Raw genomic sequence first — 19,850 nt, 5'->3', positions numbered from 1 at the left:
TGGTCATCACAGTTTGCATATCAAAAATCATGGAACTAAATTTGAGGTTCATTGTTAGCATTATTTAACTGTACTGTTAGAGACGCCTGCAGCCAGCTGAGGCTGAAGAAGCCACTCAAATGAGCGATAAAACATTTTGTACTGCTGATGAACAGGATCAACAACCTGGGATTTCCATACCTGGGTTACTTTACATGTCACTTTACAAGTCACAATAAAAGCTAATCTGTGTATTGCTATATAGCAAGATAGTGTAAGACTACTGTTATCTTCACAGAAAAAGCATAAGGGCACTTGATAAACCAAGGAAAGCCAAAAAACTATAAATGGATTTTAATAAATTCAGAATTGATTTGTTTATAGACTGATCCGTTTCCGTCAGCTACTGGAAAAAAATAAGGCTGCTTTGCCAATCTTTTCCGCTTTAACTGTGGACAAAGATGTCAGATAAATGGATCGAGCCATTTTGTGTGTGAGTGGCTGCTTTTAAGATATTCATCCAAGTTTGTCTTTGTACTTGTACCCTGCTGGGTTTTCCAGTTGGAAACTGAAACCTTAATTTCTATCCTTTGGAAGACTTACTGCAGTCAGAAACACTTTTGTTTTTGTTAATGTCTGCTCCGTTTCAGTGTTTTAAAATCACATTTTCTGTCTCCATCAAGTTAAACTGAAAAGTAAAATCATGGCTCACACTTATATGGGTACATCCAAATAAGGTTTGTATGCCATCCAGGTTTTAACCTTGTCAGGTGTCCCATATTCAAAAGGACAAAGCAGGCTTTTCAAAAAGAAGCAGGGTTGTGCTATAGAAAGGAAAAGCTTCTCTATATGAGAGGAAGGTCATGGATAAATATAACCTCACCTCTCACTGCCCATTCTGTGTCTGCCACCACTTTTACTCAGTTGAGGTCCCAGCTGCACCGTAGTCACAACCAAATAGACAGCTGGCAGTCAGTTATGTTCCCACACTTCACACTGTGAACAAGGTCCCTTACCACCTAGCAATGTCAAAGGCACCATTCAGACACCCCTAAATATTTAATCAGGACAAGTAGAAGGCAATATTCTACATCCACAAGCATTAAACATTTAATACCCGGCTGACATGATATCTAGTCAGCCGAGACTTAGACAAGAGAAGCGAGCAACGGAGAGCTGCAGGCACTTATTCCTTCCTAGTTAAAATACACAAAGAAAAAAAGGAGAAAAAAGAGAGAGAGAGAGAGAAAATGACACTGTGCCAAACACAGGTCAAAGTTAAGGAACAGACACACCCACGGAGAGGCGTAATAAACCACACACAAACCGGTGAAGTTGAATTTCTGCACAAACATATATCATGCGTGAGAGGTGAAGCAGGGAGGAGGCTCGCGAATCCCATCAGTCATGGCTTTAGACTGAGGTTAAAAGCAGAGGCGGCCAGCTACTGCCAGCACACACAAACCAACCAAGGACAGCGGGAAGGGGGAAGTCTGAGGGCAATACACGGAGCACAGCAATATATGACATCACAAATCTGCACTGGGCTTGATTTGTCTTGATTTGTCGATACGACGCGCAGCCTATCCTTCCAAGTAAACAACATCCTGTGGGATATTACACATTCGTTTTCTGGTCTTCCTTTTTATGCTGCTGCGTACGTGAACAAAGCTGTATGTGTAACACCTTTGTGGCTCTGGAGAGAGAGGCGCAAAATCTGACTCAACATCCTCTGTGAATTTTCTCGAGCTTCACATTGTTGCTGATGCTTGTTTCGCCAAAGACTCCTTAAAATTAGATTTGGAATCTCAAGGCGACGCGCGCCTGCTTAAAGAAAGGAAACTGAAATTGAAATTGCTGGCATAACATATCGGAAACGCAAATCTAATTGATGGCAGTCAAGGTGTACGCTTTTTGTTTTTTCAAAGAAGAAGAAAAAATATTTGTATATCTCTTACTGCCGCTTTCATTTCTTAAATCCTTTTTTCATTCTGGCATTTGGAGCTCCAGAAGGTCAAACGTGTCCACACATTTGACCTTCTGTACACAACTGTCTGCATAAGACAAAATGCATCAGACACTTAGACTAAGATGAGCAGAGACCCTGAATCTTTGCAGTGAATGCAAAGTTGTCCTGCATATATAACCAAGTGACTGAATTATTAGGTCCCTAATTCTATAAACGAATATAGAGTCTTCAGTGTCTGGAGAAAGGTGACGTGTGTGGTCCAAGCCAATAGTATCAAGTGGAGAGCATACAGTGTACACCATGCATTCAGACAAACACACACACACAGGATACAGATGCAGATACTGGAGGTGACCCAGCGCAGTGACAGGGTGGGACGTGACTTGATTAAGAATGGGGAGGTAAGAGTGATAAAGTAGCACCTAAATCCACCCACATCCTGTGACCCTGCAATAAGTCAAACACCAACGACAGGCACACACAACATAAATAACCCTGTCTGAAGTCAGCTCGGAGTGGCCCTCCCTCTCCTCAGGTTCAGAGTCATTGTTTGACTAAACCTGAGACAGAAAGAAAAAGTTTTCTTTAGGGAGAACAAACACCGAGTGGACGTAACCCCCCCCCCCCAAATAATAACTAACAAGTTGCTTAAAGGTGGCTAAATCTAACTTTCGGCTCTCCCGAGTCACATGCACACAGGCTAAGGAAAACATAAATAGCTCGCACACCAAATTCTCCAACGCCTACTTGTGTTAATTCATGCAATCACACCCAAACACATCATGTGGGGTTAATAGAGCAGGTGTCCACTGCAGAGCGCTCTCTGCATCCTTGGCTCCCGAGCCAATATTCTGGGGCTAATTTGAATAAAAAAAATCTGCAAACATTTGCTGGACGATTCAGGCTAATGTTCAATCTGCTGCTCTTTGACACAGTGCCACCACGCATCTCATTTCCATTCCTGAAGCCTTACCACCAACCTGCCAGCGCTGCAGAGTCATGTGGTGGAAACGGAGCGCGAGGGAGGGGAAACTGAGGGATGAGGAAAGGGGGATGACATGTTTTTATTTATGTAGACAACAACTCTTCGGCATTCAGCTAGAAAAATAATGGGAACGGCACACGTAAATGTGTCTAGCGGAATATCATCAAGGTTAAGGAAGAAAACAGAATTCCGATACTAACACAAAAAGCACACATATTTGAGGAAACTGCATGAAACTGCAGGGAGTGTCTTAAAGTTCGGGGTTAATACTACTCATAGGTGCTGGTATTCTCAGGATGCTCTAGAAGGAATGCACACATATACTATGGATCCATCCAGGTTAATATGTATTTGCCTTACACACACACACACACACACACGCTCAAAACTCCTAACCACCCCAAAACAATAAAAAGCGAACGATAGAGAGGAAAACCAACAACAGCAAGACAGTCACGTTTAGAAAAGTAATAAATGAGGGGAGAGGATGGGGGCAGGAAAACATGCTCATGTGATGATATACCGCTTTTCTTTTATGCATAGCAAAAGTTTCCACTCAATTTCCTCCTCTTATTTTGGCACCATCCCGAAGATAATATCTCTCTGTGTCTCTTTTCAGTTTCAAAGGGATGATGAGGGTTGCATAAAATTAGCTACTTGATAGGGAGACCGTGACCAGGGGCAACATGGAGGACCTTGTTTCCAAAGAGTCTCGACACACTCGGCTCAACCCCCCATATCCCCGAGTAACAACTCGAGATCAGATAGAAAAGGGAGAGGCCTGTTTAAAATAGCACCCCACAGACACTCTTCTGAATTTTTGAACAGCAGCGAAAAAAGAAAAGAAAAGAAAATATATAGGGCATAAAATCATGAGCTTAAATTTTCTACATGCTGAGTCTGTTTTATAAGCTCCTAACACCCAAACCTAATAAAGCACTGAGAGTGTATATTATGGATGTATATTGTTTGTTGTTGCCAAAAGGAAGCAGAAGCTCTTGTCAAAAAACCAAAGAGGTGAATCTGTCATCTCACACGCTTCATGCACTGAAAAATAGACAGGTCCGAGCCTTAAATGCTTCATCTACTTTCTGGTATCCCAGTCCAATTACACTCGTCCCACCAAGCCCTTTCTTTCCACAGCCTCACGGGCTGTCAGATTCTGATATGGAGGGCGTTGCAATATTGAAGGTCGGTCAGTTCGCACACTTAACCTCATTTCCCCACCACTCTGCTCTGCCTCTCCCAGAAGAGCTTTTTTGATTGGTGTCCATTTGAAAAGCGGGCTTTGGGTTTGACGGCTGCGGTGCGGAGGGTGGTGGTGGTGGTAGGGGAGGGGGGAGATCAGAGCAGCCTCAGCACAGCCTGAGAAAGGAGCTTTTTCGGAGCGCGACTCCTGACTGTAGCCTGCTATAATGGTTTTCAATTAACCAAGGGAAAAGACTGAGTACTAATCTGGGCTAGCACAGGAGAACCATTCATGCAATATTCATGTACACAAACTAATGAAAGCCCAGATTAGCCTACATATTTACATGGGGTCGGGAGCTACGACGTCCACACATTAAAGGAGTGCGATGCCAAGAGGAGAGAAAGAAAAAGATGAGAACTGTACACTGGGAAATAGACTCGGAAAAAGAGGAGATAATGAAGTGAAGAGAGGAGATCAAGAAAGAAAGGAATCAAGAGGGAAAAAATGGGCGGGGGTCAACGGGACATGAGGAAGACCTTGAAAGAAAGGGAAATAGAATCACGAGATAAAGGGGTGAAGAGAAGCTAGAGGAGGTATGACTCCTCTAAAGGAGATTAAGGATCATCTGCATTTTGTCCTTTCATCTGCTTTTGCCGTAATCATCCCTCTCTAAAAGGCAGGCACCAGCGCCCCCCCCCCCCCCCCTCCCCACACACACACACACACACACACACACAGACAGACACTCAGAATGACACCAATCTGAATGAGTGATCTTGACAAATTGGGCTGCTTGAGTAAAAGAGGGTGCTCTTTTGACTGAGGAGAGGGCTGCAGACAGACAGCGGGGCAGGACAAAGATATAACTGTAATTGGCTGCTACGCTCTCCTTCCCCTAATCTACCGCCATGGAAAGTAGGTGGACTGGAGAGCCGAAATCCAAAAAAACCCTCCAAACCAATCATTTCAATAACGTTTCAAATGCATTATTGAAACGTGCATCAGAACAATATGAGAAATTCATTTGCGAGCCTTAGTAGGTCACAAAAGACTTAAAAGACTTCAAAGCTGGATTAATGTGTGACTGGACATAGCAATTCCACACTGGCTAACTTCTTACCAAGCATTAACGCTGTATGTCAAACAAGGAGCTAATCGTGGGTTTAGTTTGAAAATATCCTTTGACCTTTTGTAGAGGTCCCAGAATTAATTTTATGCTCCACAGATATCTAATTTTATGCTCTTACGGACTTATACATTTGCAGAATAATGGAAATGTCCTGATATTTTTCTTCACTTAGGAAGCCAGTGAGCCCAGTCCACTGAGGAAAGGGGGAAAAAAAGTTTGGCGTTAAAGCGCCTGCTTCTGGTTTATACTGCAGCCAGTGTACAAGATTCTTGTGTACAAAAGCTGATGAATCTACAATGAAACGAAACACAGTGAGAGCCAAATTTCTGGCTGATTGGAGAAAATCTCAGATTCTCTTGTTTCCAGAACCCGGGGAGACTAATGAATTCACACTTTTACCAATGTGCTGGGCTAGCAGGTTCTCCCAAACCCACCCACCCCCCCTCCACTTTCTTCTACCTGCCTCAACTTTCAGTAATGAAATGTGAGAAATGGGCCAATTTACAGCTGAGGGCTGTTTCTTCCTAAGAGACAGAGACATAAAGATGGAGTACAGAGGATATGCAGAGGTAGATGAGGGGGTTTGGATTTAGACAGAGAGAAAAAAGGCAGGGAAAAAAGAAGAAGTTGCGAGACAGGAAAGCAAGATGTTGGCGCTAATATGAGTGTCATCTCTGAGGGAAGACAGAAGTGCTTGAATTGCATTTTTGGCCTTTAACTTCTCTTATACAAAAAGAGACTGGAGCTGAGGAGCGGCTCTTGATCTTTCCAATCAGCTACCATGACAAGAGCTGCTCAGATATTCAACAAGCAGAAACAAAAGAGCACGTCAGCACGGAGAAGTTCGCTACGCTCAAAAAGTTTGACAGTAAGATGCAAAGAAGCTGGAGAGGAGTCGGCAGAACAAAGGCAGCGGAAAGAGGGACGAGGTTCTCCACCATCTGTTCGTAATTACGTTTGAAGTCCACGCTGCAGCCGAAACGCTTTTAAAGTCCAACATTTTCCTATAGACCAACGCCACAGCGCCTAATCACGACGCTTCTCCTTTAAAAACAAAGAGCATGACGCCATCTCTGTTGAGGTGGTCACATGTGTTGTTGCTTACAGACAACAGGACAACGCACACAAGTGTTAGTTGTCTGAAGCCACATGTAGAAGCTATGTAGTACAATTTTCATTTCGAATTCACCGAGTGCCGACACACCCACAGCACGTTTGACAGACGTGATGGCAGTTTGGGGGCAGAACTAAGCAGAGCACAATCCACAGACAAAGCTTTCTGATTGCTGTGACATCACATCTGTTAACTCCTCAAATACCGCTTTGAGACGATGAGCCCAGGAGGAGGTGGGTGGGTGTGTGGCTAGATGAATGGGAGGAGTCGTCCCCCCCCCCCCCCCCCCGCCCCCCACACACACACACACACACACACAACACACACTCTCCCTTTGGGACCAGTTACATTTTCATTTGATAGAAACTGGAAAACCACCATCTGTAATTAGATTACACATAGATAGACGGAATCAGGAAAAAAAATCCTTGGTTAATTAACTCAAACCATATTCTAATCAGGTTTCATACCCCCCCACCCCAACAACCCTCCAATCTGAATCTTTTCACAAATCCCCCGGGGACTCACCATCACACATGCCAAGAAGAGAGAGGCATTCAAACAAGATCATCATTTGACACTAATTTCCCAAACAGGAAAGCACTTAAAGATGCAGCCTGATTGTGATAACTAAGCATGTGCATCAAGAGCTAATGAGGAAAAAAAAAAAAAAGAAGTAGTTACAGAATGTGCACAGTCCAATAAAAAGGTATAAAGAGATCTCTCTGCTTCGTGTTGTTGTGTGCAAGTTTTCCGACGAGAGCGTTTCCTGCGCCGGGGCGACAGTTTCTGTCATTGCAGGAAACGAGGGCGGAAAATTAAATGAGCCTCTCTTTATGGGAACGAGGACAAGTGGCTGTGATAACAGTCAAAGAGGTGCCTCAGAAGGAGTGTTGCCCGCCACATTCACATCTCCATTATCTGTCAACCTGCCAGTCCATCTGTCGGTTTGCTCCGAGGACTGACAAACTCCATTCACGCGAAAACACGTGTCGGGTGCGATGCGAGGTGAGGAAAAGCTGCACCTTAAATGCTGCACAGAAGTCTTGCAGTTTTACTATTGTTTAACTTTCCAATTATGACTTGTGTGTTAGAAATAAAGAACTGAAGTATTTTATCAAAGCTGTCACGCAGAGAGTCGGCAGACTGACAGCTCATTCACGCAGCCATTACATTTGTCTCTCACTTTGATTAGAAATACATTTTAAATGTCAAGTCAGTTTTTCTTCCAGAACAAAGCACAGCATGAACAAAACTAAACAAAAAAACAGAGAGGACACCACCGAAACAAGACGAGTAGGAGATTAGAGATGTCGCGCTTCAATACTGAGATATCCAGTGCATTCTTCAGAAAACACCTATAAATCCATATTTACTGTTTTTGAAAATGTGCTTTCTTGATTAACCGAGCCATGTTTTGCCCAAAGACATCTACACACCATGAGATTCGGTCCTTCTGTGCTGATTAAGGCCGTGAAAGCTGTAATTTAATCAGCAACAGGGACAATCCAACTTATTAAATTAGATTTTTACCACAGTGCTAAAAGGCGCGCTTCGCAACACCAACTGGCTGAAAAACACTCGACACTGTCAACAGATTTGCAGCGAACAGGATTTGACCAAATCTAAATTGTTCCTCGGGGACCGAGACCGCGTTGACACATGGAGGGCTGCTTTAATTTCTAAACACCTGCTCACTCTCTACTTAGACTGCAAAATAAATCCAGCACAGAGCATTTTCTCTACTCCAACAAACAACCCTGCTCTGCCATTTCGCTGAGAGTGGTACACAGCCAACCAATCTCCCCCGAGTGTGCCATGAATGTGTGTGTGAGTGCATCAGAAGAGCCACCATCACAGCAGCCTGCACCTGCTCTGCCTGAGGCCCGACTCTGTTAGCTATAGGAGCAGCAGCACGATGCAGACATGGAGGAAGGAGAGGATGGAGTGGCAGAAAGCTTGGGGAAATAGATCTGTCGGTGTAAATGTCAACAGCTCAGCTCAAACCAAGTATAGTTAAGCTGTATTGCAGTTGAGAACCTAATATGAATTATTATGAGTTTGGAGCTGTTGAACTAGCTGCGATGCTATAAATAATACAATGTCCCAGTTGTGTGGAAGAAAATGCTTCACGGTAGGAAGTTTGTGTGCAGGTTCGGCTGTATCCTTCCACAGATCTGCTTAGAGCAGGTAGCCCGGTGAGGCCTGCTGCTGCTGCTGCTGCTGGTCAGAGCCTGATGGACACATGCAGTCATGTTCACTGACAAGACCCAGGCATGGATAATTTCACATGTCCAAATGCCAGCCAGCATAGCTATGTTACAATGATGTCCCCAGGGCACACACGGTTGTAAAACGTGCACAGCCCAGCGGCAACAAACGAGAAGTATTCAGCGTCTGTAAAATCTAAAACAGCACACACATTCATTACACCGCTCAACATTTTGACTCAGCAACTTACTAGCTGAGCTCCATACAGCTGAACTTTTCTGTGCTGGTAAAGACAGTATTTTAGCCTCATTCCTGGCGAGGACTGCCGTCTACTTTGTGTAACTGATGATTTTTCATAGGGAGACACAGAGTGAGTGGGAGGGAGGGCCTCTCCCGATATGTAAATTGGGAGGGTAATTTCACACATGAACCATTACACCAACTGTTGTGTGCCAAGTTACATTCTTTTGTTCCGGTGACTGATCATGTATGTTTTCTGAAGCACTCAGTGAAGCAGCTGGAATGAGTGTGCATACCATTTTTGGTATTTTTATTGCAGAACACAGAGCAGCGCTACTATACGTGTTCCCGTTCTGCATCATTTCATCATGGAGGACACCCAAACAGGTGGCAAGAAAAGGCAGAAAACACACTTCACGCAGCTATAAATTAAAACACTGCTTAAAATAATGTAACATCACACTGCAGACATTGTGTCCAGTCAGCCCCTGTAGCAGTGCTCCGCCTTGTACAATATATTTAAACAGCTAAGAAGCTGCTGATGCTTGAGATTTCACAGCGGTAACTGGAGCACTCTCCAGACTGCTGAACAATGCCGCTCTATTGTGGCCTCTGACCTCAGCCGCAGGAATATAGATCAGCGGAGAGAAGTGGAGGAGGGGAATAACAGGGTGCAGGAGGAAAAGGAGAAGGCAAAACGATTCGCTATCTGATGGATTATAATATCGCACGGTTTGCATCAATCATGTCCTATCTGACACGAGGATATCGCTCACTTGTCAAGACGACATTTTTCCAAGAGACATCAAGACAAATACCCAAAAAAAGAGTCGCAAACGCATCGGGATACACGAGTTGACACGCACATATTCATTTACACATGTATCATTCTTAAGCAGTGATATATTACAGCTGGAAGTGCTAAGGTCACTGAAATGTAAGCTACATTTGTTGTTACGCAGAAAAAAATCATACACTTTTTCTGCTTCTGGATCACAGTTGTGAACAGAGAGAGGCCAAAGTGAGACGATGGGACATGCGAACGCTGCCTTGTGCTGTAAGCGGCTGGATCTCTATTAGACTGCAACAGAAACCCAACTTAAATATATAAAATCTATGAGGTATGAGATCATTTGAGAAGAAGAAGCATGGGGGTTTGTTCTGTAGTCCTCATTACAGACTCCATCTCATCGGGCCTGTCAGTCACCACCTGTCTGTCTGCCTTGTTAAAGAAACTGGAATCGTGAATCTCCCTTAGGAGACAAGCCCGCTGAGAATATGGCAGTGCTCTTGGCCCACATATCTTAGCAGCTCCAAACATATGGCTGACATAAATATCCCAGTATAAGCCTCATATAAATATATCCAAAACTTACAAGAGGGAGTAGCAACTAAAGCGAGCCTTGGGAAGCGGAGACAAAAAAAGCTCAATGGGTCATGCTCAGCGCCATTTCTCGTTCCTTTCTGCGGGATTTTACAGCCAGCAATAAAAGCCTTTCTTTGCTACCCTCGCCATATCCTATGTGGCAAGAAAAGCAAGGAGAGGCAGGGCCAGCTAGGCCAGATTGATGGTGAGGGGAACTAAAACAATCTGCTCTGGGTTTGGTTGTTTCTGTGACCCCTGGAGAAGCACTCTGCTGAGGCTGTTGGTGTGTGTGTCTGCTACACAGTCTGACTACAAAAACAGTGCACAGCACCTATTTCTTTCTGACTTAAAAGGCGAGAGGGGCTCAGGCTAATCTTGTTTGCTTCTCTCTTACACTATGTGCCATCTGTCCAAGTGGGCAGTGATCATGAAGATGCGGGGGTTAATTAAGTTATGCTCTTTTTTTCACACTCAATAATCATCAATAATCTCCGAAAGGACAAGACGCTGACCACTCAGGAGGCTGTCAATCCATGGAATGGAACGGCAAGTCCAGGCTTAGGGGCAACAGCTAAGCCACGGACACACTCCTGGAAAATTGAGCCTTCAAAGAAGGGCTTATGAATTCCATCTCTGACAATAGAAGAGATGGAATTAGTGAGAGTTAGGGGCATCAGTATGAGACAGGGTGGTATTAGTGGTGCTCTTCACACGTCTCCATCCAGGCTGGATCACAGGCCCCCTTTGGAACACACTAGACGCGATTGTCTGTCACAACACACAGACTGCATTGGTTGGAGACAGCTGCAGGGCCTGGAGACAGGACCCACTGGAAAGCGTCCAGTGTGGAGTTATAAAGGAATGTAGAGACTGTGGTTTTGGCAGCTGCGCTCTGATAAATGTTGTGAAACAGAGAAAAGTATGCATGTTTTAAGGCCATATGCTGAAGCGATGTGGCTCCAGTGCCATTGACAGCCCTTATTCAAAACATGTTTCACCCAGATTATGTCTAAAGTGCTGGCTCTCATCAGCATGCACGACTGAGCACATAATACAGAAGCTTAACTGATGAAAAGACTGAAAAGAATAGAGCTTAAGTCCTACACGGGACTGTTCCACCTCACAGAAAAAGAAAATGTGTTCCAATTGATGTAGTCCATCAAGTTAGGTCCGCCTTATTCCCCGCGGAGGCACCCAGAGACAGGCACCTTCTGAGCCCCAAGAGCAGCTGACCACACCTCTGGAACAATGACCTCAATAAACTCAAACATGGGTCCATTTGCTCAAACAGAATCACTGGAGGGAGAAGGAATGGTGTAGCAAATCAGAAATGAGTGCTCTGAGGCTCGGAGGAAAACATTACAAATGGACTGTTCTACACATAAATCAATTCTTGTATTTACCACTTGCTATCCAAAAATCCATCTCAACACTCACAGTGGAATGTGCAGGTCCCAGGAATGAGGATTAATGAGAGCAGGATGGCCCAGTCACCATTGTCTCTCCTGTTGTATTTTGACAGCACACTCCCAGGAGTGCCTTACCAGCAAATGCCTGCAGACCACTGCGTCACAGTATGAGAAAGAGGATGCCTAGCATTCCAGGAAGCTTTTCTTTCTGTCCTCCATCTCTGTCCAGCCCTCCCAGCGGGAGGCAGAGGAATGGGATTAACGGAGCAAGTGCGGCACATAAATGTCACCGGCATTGCTGAGTCGTTGTTCCCCACGCTGCAGCCCTCCTTACTTGACCCAATACCCCGACCCCATCCTATCTTTCCGCTCCCCAGGGGGGGACGGGGCAGCAGGCTGGCCACGTAGCTACATCCAGTTCCGCTTGGCGTGCTGGGCCTTAAATACAGCGCAACATCAGGAACAGCAGGTGCTATCACTCCCTATCATTAATTATACCTGCTGCATCACTCTAGGGCCTCTCACTCCTCAACTCCACATCTCCAAATCACCATCTCTTACACACTCTTATTCTTAGCCTGTCCCCATTTTCTCTACTTCAAATCCCAACCACCTAAAAATGCCATCAAGCGCTACAGCAATCCCATTTCTTCTCTGCAATATCCACCCAGCGCTCTGCTTATTTCCTACAGAGCCTACAATCTAGACCCCCATTCATTTGTTCCCTGATGTATTTCAATCTTTGTCCAGCACTCCCGCGTCCTCCCAAGTGAGTCCTCCCTCCAGTGACAGCTACGCTGGCTTTCTTCGCTCATCAGATATCTGTCTTCCAACGCTGTTTTCACATTTTCATGGGTGTTTCCTGCTTTTAATGTATTCCAAAACTGCTGTGCTGCTGCCAGCCATGAGACGTCACACGGACTGATGGAGAACTGGGAGGAGGAGATAGCCCTTTCCCCTCCACCAGTGAGCTCATAAATAATACCAAATCAAAGAGGAAAAGCAGCATGAGAAAATCCTGGAGGTAAAAAGTCAATGAACATGGCTGGAGATGTACGAGCACGCCTGCTGTTGGTAAAAGTCAGACTTTGAAATGAGTCTTGCCACAGAAATATGAGCAGGGGATCCTGTCCATCTCAGGTGAGAAGGCCTTATGTCAACTGTGTAGAACCCACAGAAACATCTGGCACGACCACAAAAACAACCAGTAACTTCCTTTGGACTTGGTCACACTGCCACAAGGTATTATGTGAACTTTAAATGCAGGGGCTGGCTTTTTAAGACCACCAACAGGTTGTGAGCCATTCTGCCCAAGAAAACACGAAGTGACCATGACTTGAAAACACATTTGGCAGCAAAGAAAGGAGAGTGCAGTGTTTTTCAGCAAAAGAAAATCATGGGTAAGGAAAAGAACTTAGTTTTCCTGCCAAGTCCATAATTAATGTCCAAAGCTCTTTGGAGTTGTGTGCACAAACATATGGAGACACCAAAAAACAGCTTTTTTTGATATCCACTGTCTTAAAAGCAACACTCCCACAGGCTCTTCATTGTCTGGGTGTAACTTGGTGCCTTAAAAGTGCCAGTGCAGGCACATTGCCATCTCTTAGCTGACTTCCTGAGTTACCTTTCCCTACAGGACAGGCACAGACGACATTCCTTAATGCTTACTTCCCTGTATGAAACCCATCCAAAAAAAGACTGCAGTGGCTACTGCTGTACAGCCACAAAAATCCACACAGCATTTTTTACCCTTGCAAACACAAAACACAAGTAGTTCTTCAAACAGAAAGGAGATTTTCAAGACCAACAAAAAATAAGCCATCTCTGTGGAAAATAATGATTATCACTACATACACCTTTACTGAACCAGTATTGGAAATAAAAGTCTAAAGCAGCCTTTAGTCATATGCCTTCCCATCCACGTTTTAAGCTTGTATAACATGGACTTTCTTAATCAGCTCAGTTGTTCAAACCAAGTCTGTCAAATCAAAAGTTAATCACACAATCCCCCTGAATGAAAGCATTTTCACGCTCCTTTCTTTCCACAACAGACAACCCGCTCTGACGGCAACATTTCCTCTCTCTGCTCAACATTGCAGATTAAGAATTTTGACTCATTACTATAATCCATTAGGAGGAGGTGGATGGGACACTCAACCTGAATCAATATGACTCTCCCACACTTATATTGATTGCTCATGCTCTACAAGTGTAGCAAAGAGACAGAAAGAGAAGCTGATAAACACAAGAGCGGGGACCTCGAGGACTGATTGTGAAATTAGTTTGTGTGCACTTTCTAAAGTGAGCATTGGATTCAAAAGAAATTGCTTTCTCCACAATATGCTCCATATTGTGGAGAAAGCAATTGGCTGCTTTCTATTCCAGTAAACTGCATATTTTTTGTTTGTTTGTTGGTTGATTTTTTTTTTTTTTTTTGCACTACCTAAGTTGGAGGACATCTTTGGCAGCCTACCAGAGTTCAGGGTGAACAGACAATGTCAGACACACAAAAACACACACACTATTTCCATGGCAATTCAAAATATTGAACACTGCTCTTTGGGTCTGCGTTTTCTGCTCTAAGTGCTTGTGCTCATCCATATGCATCTAGCATCCTATACAGCCAACAGGTTAATTAATCAACATCAGGCGAAACTGAGTAACCATTTTGCTCTTTGAAATGAATCCCCAAAATGAGCGCTCTGGTGCAACTCACCTCACTGAAATCCACGAAAAATAATCTACATATGACAGACAGTGTATCTTTATGGTGTTTTCAAGTTGAGTACACATGACTGAAAGGCTGGGGGTAGGAATCAGTTCCTGCAGCGTGGAAAGGCTTTTAGCCCTCAAAGGGGGGGAACCTAACGGATGATTTTGGCAGACACACTGCACAGCTGTAGAAATCATTAGGACGTGCTCGCAACATTTATTTTCTGTGTTGATAATTCAACATTAAGGAGCTTGGGTTTTATAATTTGCTTTCATCTCATCTTTCAGGAAGAGATTAGCCACATTAATGACACTTGATGGAGAACAAACAACACAGAGATCTAATTTAGGAAACAGCACTGAAGACCTACAACCAGCGCTAGTGGTAGTGGTTACGCTGTTAATTTACCAGTGCCCCGAATAGCCACAAAGACAGATCATCATCAAGTTGCAGCTGAGCAGAGGAAAAAAGATCTGGGCCAGGAGGAAAAATCCTGCAAGTGTTTATGCTGCTGTCGAACAAAGTCGTCTGAATGATCCAAAACAGCTGACAAATGAAGGAAAGGACTTACTCATCCTTTCATTTTTTTTTCTCTCCTTTGAATCCAGACCATAGTAAAGCTGCTTCTGTAAAGGGAAAAACTGTTTCTTGTCAGACAAGTGCCCCCTGCTGGTAAAAATCCTAATCTTAGGCATTTTTGTGCTACTATTTTTTTTTCCTTTTTTTTCTTTTTTTCTTTACAGACCCCAGATGATTTTCAGATATTTTCCATGCTGTAATACCCCACGGCTATGAAAACTGAGCAGTGATAGAAAGCAATAACAATACAACCTTGAGAGTAAATGTATATCTGATCATGGAAACAAGAAACCTGGACACATGTTTTAGTAATCCTAAAGAGAAAATAAAATGTTAAAAGAGGCATTTAAGAAGTGGTGCCGGTTTATTCTGAAACTTTTAGCAGAATGTTTCCTTTCTTTTTCCACACACTTTTAAACCTGACGAGATTATTTTTCATTTTGACACTTGATTGGGCGATTTATATTCCCACAACTCCAGAGGTTCACTGCCCCACGCATTAATCACTGATGTCTTGATTAGTCCAGATCAGGAACGCAGGGCTGTCGGATGTTGTAAGGAGGTACAGGGCATACACGACAGCAGTATATGGGTTAACATGGTCTTCGTCAGTGCATGACACATTTTATACCCTGGCATGTGCGCTAGTAATGTGAAATTAAATTACATGTTATAATTAGCATGTGATTACTGTACTCGGAATCATTAAAACGGATATTCTGTGGCAGAAAATATCCATAAAGATCAAAGTGTAACGGAACAGAAACTTGCTCGTCCTTATAAACTCTGCTTTGGCTACAGTTTAATATAGTTTAGTGCACAACGTTAATGTGATTACTACTATAGGTGTAGCCGATCATTTGTAGTAAGCGAACAGGCAGAGCGGCAGTCTGTGGCCGAGCCCCTCTGCCCAACTTGTGATCTACTAGAGAAACGTTATCATCAAAATATCTCAGAAACACTCACCTTCTTCCGGGGCTGCCATTTCATCATATTTGTAAACCAAAATGGAACAGCATTAAGATATTATATAAGAAAGGAATGTAGATTCAAAGAAATCCAGAGCGCAAGTCATGCTGCCTCTCGACTTCCCTCGATTTTGCAGCAGATTTTCTCCAAGGAGCTATGCATGATGGTGTGCGAGTCTCAGCTTTGCGGCAATTTCGGGGTAGACAGCACAGTCAACAGAAATCACACAACGGTTAAATCCACAACTGAAGCTCGGAGGATAAATCAGAGACACATTGTGTCAACTGACACTGTTTGGGTAAAAGGTTCCTGTGCGTAAATCCAAAGTCCGTAATGAACCCGGTCCCTCTTCACTCGGCACGCAAGATCAGCGCCACCGGGACCAATCGGGATCTTGTTTCAGGAAAATTTATTCTTAAAGTTTTGTCTTTAAAAGAAGAAGAAGGAGAAGTCTTCCCTATAATAAGGTTACACAATTTAGTCCAGCGCGGTGCGAATAAACTGTGTCCAATCTGTCCTAGTCGATGCGGAGCAGACCACAGGGAAGCGAAATGACTACCAAAATGCAAAAACACTCATCACAAGTGGTCAAATCCCGTTTTCCAGCGGCCGAAACACACTTTTGGAAGTATTCGTAGAGAAATAGTCACACAGCGGTCGGTGGAGACGGCGCGACAGGCAAAGATTACTTTTATGAGAAGGGGGGGTTCAAGCACCAAAAAAAATCCCTGGAATTTCTGCAGCTGGAAGGATATCCTGGTTCACGCAACAGCAAAAAAAGAAAAAAAGAAAAGAAAAACTGGACTACAGCTTTCTGATGACTTCCTTCCCTGCGCTCCTCCAGCCTCACAGTTTAGAGACTTGTAGCAGTGGAGCTGAGCGGTCGTAAGGTAGCGGGGTCATAGCGCCGCCGTCCAAAGACTTGCCAAAAAGTACGCTTTACATTTACGCACTTAGATGGTGCTGCCACCCAGACAGGAGGCGGGCTGTGGATTGGTGCGTCGCTCAAGGACACATCCCTAGATCCTAAATCCTCGAGCAGTCTCTCTAACCACGTGCCAATTGCTGTGGCAGCCCAACATGCTTTAAATACAGGACAGGGTTTTGTGATTTGCAGGAAATGTCCTTGTGTCAGTTTAAGTTGTTGGTATAGACCTCACACTCCAACAAACAATAGTCGCACAGAAGATGATTAAAGCTGTTCAGTTCAGTATGAATCTAAAGAATATGTGATTATTTTTCTCCAAAAATCTCCTATAGCGTGACCACGTCCCTACAAAATAAATGAATCTGGGATACTTTACCAAAGCCAAGAGGTGGGTGTATCTAACATCAAAAACAAACTCTGCAGGTTAAATGTTTGGCATCAGCCACTACTTTTTATATGAATACAATTTTACAAATTCTTAGAAACATAAATGGAAGCTAAAGTTTGTTTTTGTAGTCTTTTGCGATAGCCTTTGCACATTGGTATATTCCCTTTACTGTGGACCGTTTTTTCAGCTGCTCATCTGTCTGGTAATCATCTTTGCTCGCAGCAGCGATGCATCCATCGCTTTCTCTTTCACATTTTCTGCAACGCTGTGTTCACTTTTGTAAACAACAGACATTCAAAATGTTGGATATTGTTTAAATATGTGGGATAATTGGACTGGTAATGCTGTGCACCCCCACATAAAGAGGGACGACTGTTGACCTTAGGTCACTAAAAATGTAAGTGTCCAACCTCACACAAAGAAAAATGATAGAGTGAATCTGGTTAGCAGGTCATCACAGTATAAACGGGTGTGAATAAGCTCAAAAAATTCAAATAACACTACACAGTGCTGCTGCATGAGCTTGCTGCCTTGATCATTCTCAATAGAAGCTACTGTCCTTGATTATTTTGAATATTTTCATGGCAAGAAGAGACTGAATTCACACATAAAGGGTACAGTTTACAAAGGACAGAGAGCCTTGGACACTGGAGACAGCTACAGCCCTGTTTCTATACACTTTACGTGTTTCTTCCTGCTGAGAGGAACTGTCAGATGCAATAAACTGTGCAATATGTTACCGCACATCAGAGATCTGACATTGCAAAATATTATTGGTGAGCACGGTTTAAAAATACCTGCTTCTTTTAAATTAAGAACAGAGGAAATGATAACAAACAACACACTGGAATCACCATCAGAGACACACTGAAGAAGAATGACTATCAGCAGGCGATGTGTTGAATTATCAGTGTCTCGTTCTGCCACTGGCCTTTATACCTGTTTCTAATCTTCTAATCTGTGATTCAGTTTTATAAAATTCTATGATTAAAAGTGCTCTTTCAACAATAGTGTCATGAGGGGCTCAAAACTTTTACAACAGTTCAGGTATTCATTTATAATGAATATTGCTTTTGTTGCCTGATAATAAAAGAGGAACAACAAAAAACCCTAAAAATAAACATTAGAAATACCCAGAATTTTTCAATCAGTGCACCACTGCTATCATCAGAAAAACATATCTAATGATGCTGAACCCAGCTCCTGCAGCAAAAACATAGACTACTCATCACCAGATACATGATTGAGCACTAAGAGAGTAACAATAAAAGCTCCTCTCTCTATTTTTCAGAAATGATCTCAAAGTAAAGGGAAAGCTGGATTGAAGAAATGGTCAATATTGAAGTGCAGGTGAAACCAGTTTAACCAGTAGGCTTGTGATTTAAATTGGTTTAGGTAATTGACTCTATGGAGCTGTGAGTTTGTCAATAAACTAGTGTGTCTTCAGGGTCAGCTGGGTCCGCAGTGCACCTAGGGGTCACCAAGATAACAAAAGGCAGCAGGAGGAGGGGCGAAGCTGACATATGGCCCGATGGACAAACTCCTGCTGTGCAAAATGAGTCTGTGAAACACTCGGATGAACATAAACACTGTCACTGCATCCGCATCCGCAGCTGGCACTGTGATCAAAGCACACATTTGTAGTCAAGAGAGGTGGGAGTTATGTGTGCCTATATTATACAGTGTCTATGTTTTTCCCTAGCTTGTATTCCCATGGCCACAAATGACTCCTGTTGGGTCTGTGCAGCACACCACACCACTAAGATACTATTTACACTTGTGCTCTCTTTCATCCACACACGCACGCTCACACATTAAAGCCCCACTTTCTAAAGCAGGTTTACACAGGAGATTGTTTCATAAAAGGCGTTTTTGATGACCAATCAAAGGCCAGCTCAGCGCGCTGTTCAGCAACAGCCTGTCATCTGGCATCTCCATACAGAAGCAGGCTCCCTGTGCGTGCCTCTGCTTTCCCAATCACAGCCGCACAGGAAATCAGACTCCAGCCTTCAGAGGGAAACAACCAACCCCCGCCCCCAACTCTCCCCCCTCTTTCATTTTCCACAACTTGGAGCTGTTTAAAAGTTTGCGCTTCCTTTTCTTGTTCTTGCCAATAACGCCCTCAAAAATGTCTCCGCTGTTTGTTTTGTTCAGAGGGTTGGTGAGTTAGGCTCATCTGCTAGCGTTGGACAACTGCATTACAGTAAAACTAATTCAAGTAAGGCGCAAAGGTCTGTTGCTGTACTACTACAAAAGTTTGCACTGCTGTGATACAACACTGTGAGCCAATGTCGTCACTGAGGATTGCGAAGGCAAAATGTTTAGAGAGGCGCCACTTCAGGGATGTCATTGCATCACTTAATCATAAAATGTTTCTAGTAAAATGCCTCATAGCTGCTAAACTTTTCCACAAGCCACACATTTAATTTGGTCAAACTCTTGGTTCAGATCTGACATAGCCCGATCGGGTGCAATCAACACCCAGGCAGCCTTGTTCAGACGCTTTATGTCCCAAACTGACCTCATCTTGCACAGGTGCATTTAAAGCCATTTCTTAAAAGTGAAATTTGACTATTAACTGTACATGTAAGTCATTCTACTGAGCTGAGCTCACAGCATTCCCCGTCTTATTTGCTAAATGCCTTATACTTCATAGCTGGAAGAACGCTCTTCCACAAC

General features: G+C 43.6%; 1 protein-coding gene across 3 annotated transcripts in view; it reads right to left on the bottom strand.

The window, feature by feature from the left end:
- LOC134638441 (tetratricopeptide repeat protein 28-like) overlaps nt 1-19,850 on the bottom strand; it is a 178,096-nt gene that overhangs the window by 105,398 nt on the left and 52,848 nt on the right. The window contains exon 1 of one of the 3 annotated variants that reach the window (XM_063489066.1): nt 15,853-16,822. The exons of the other annotated variants lie outside the window; for them this stretch is intronic. Within the exon in view, the coding sequence (XP_063345136.1) occupies nt 15,853-15,879 (27 nt within the window). The 5' untranslated portion in view covers nt 15,880-16,822. Of the gene's footprint in view, nt 1-15,852; nt 16,823-19,850 lie in introns of those variants that run through there. 3 annotated transcript variants of the gene reach the window in all.

Source organism: Pelmatolapia mariae, linkage group LG12 (assembly GCF_036321145.2).
Source record: "Pelmatolapia mariae isolate MD_Pm_ZW linkage group LG12, Pm_UMD_F_2, whole genome shotgun sequence".
Taxonomy (NCBI): Eukaryota; Metazoa; Chordata; class Actinopteri; order Cichliformes; family Cichlidae; genus Pelmatolapia; species Pelmatolapia mariae.
The sequence above is the reverse complement of the archived record's forward strand: the minus strand, read 5'-3'. Positions and strand labels throughout refer to the sequence as shown.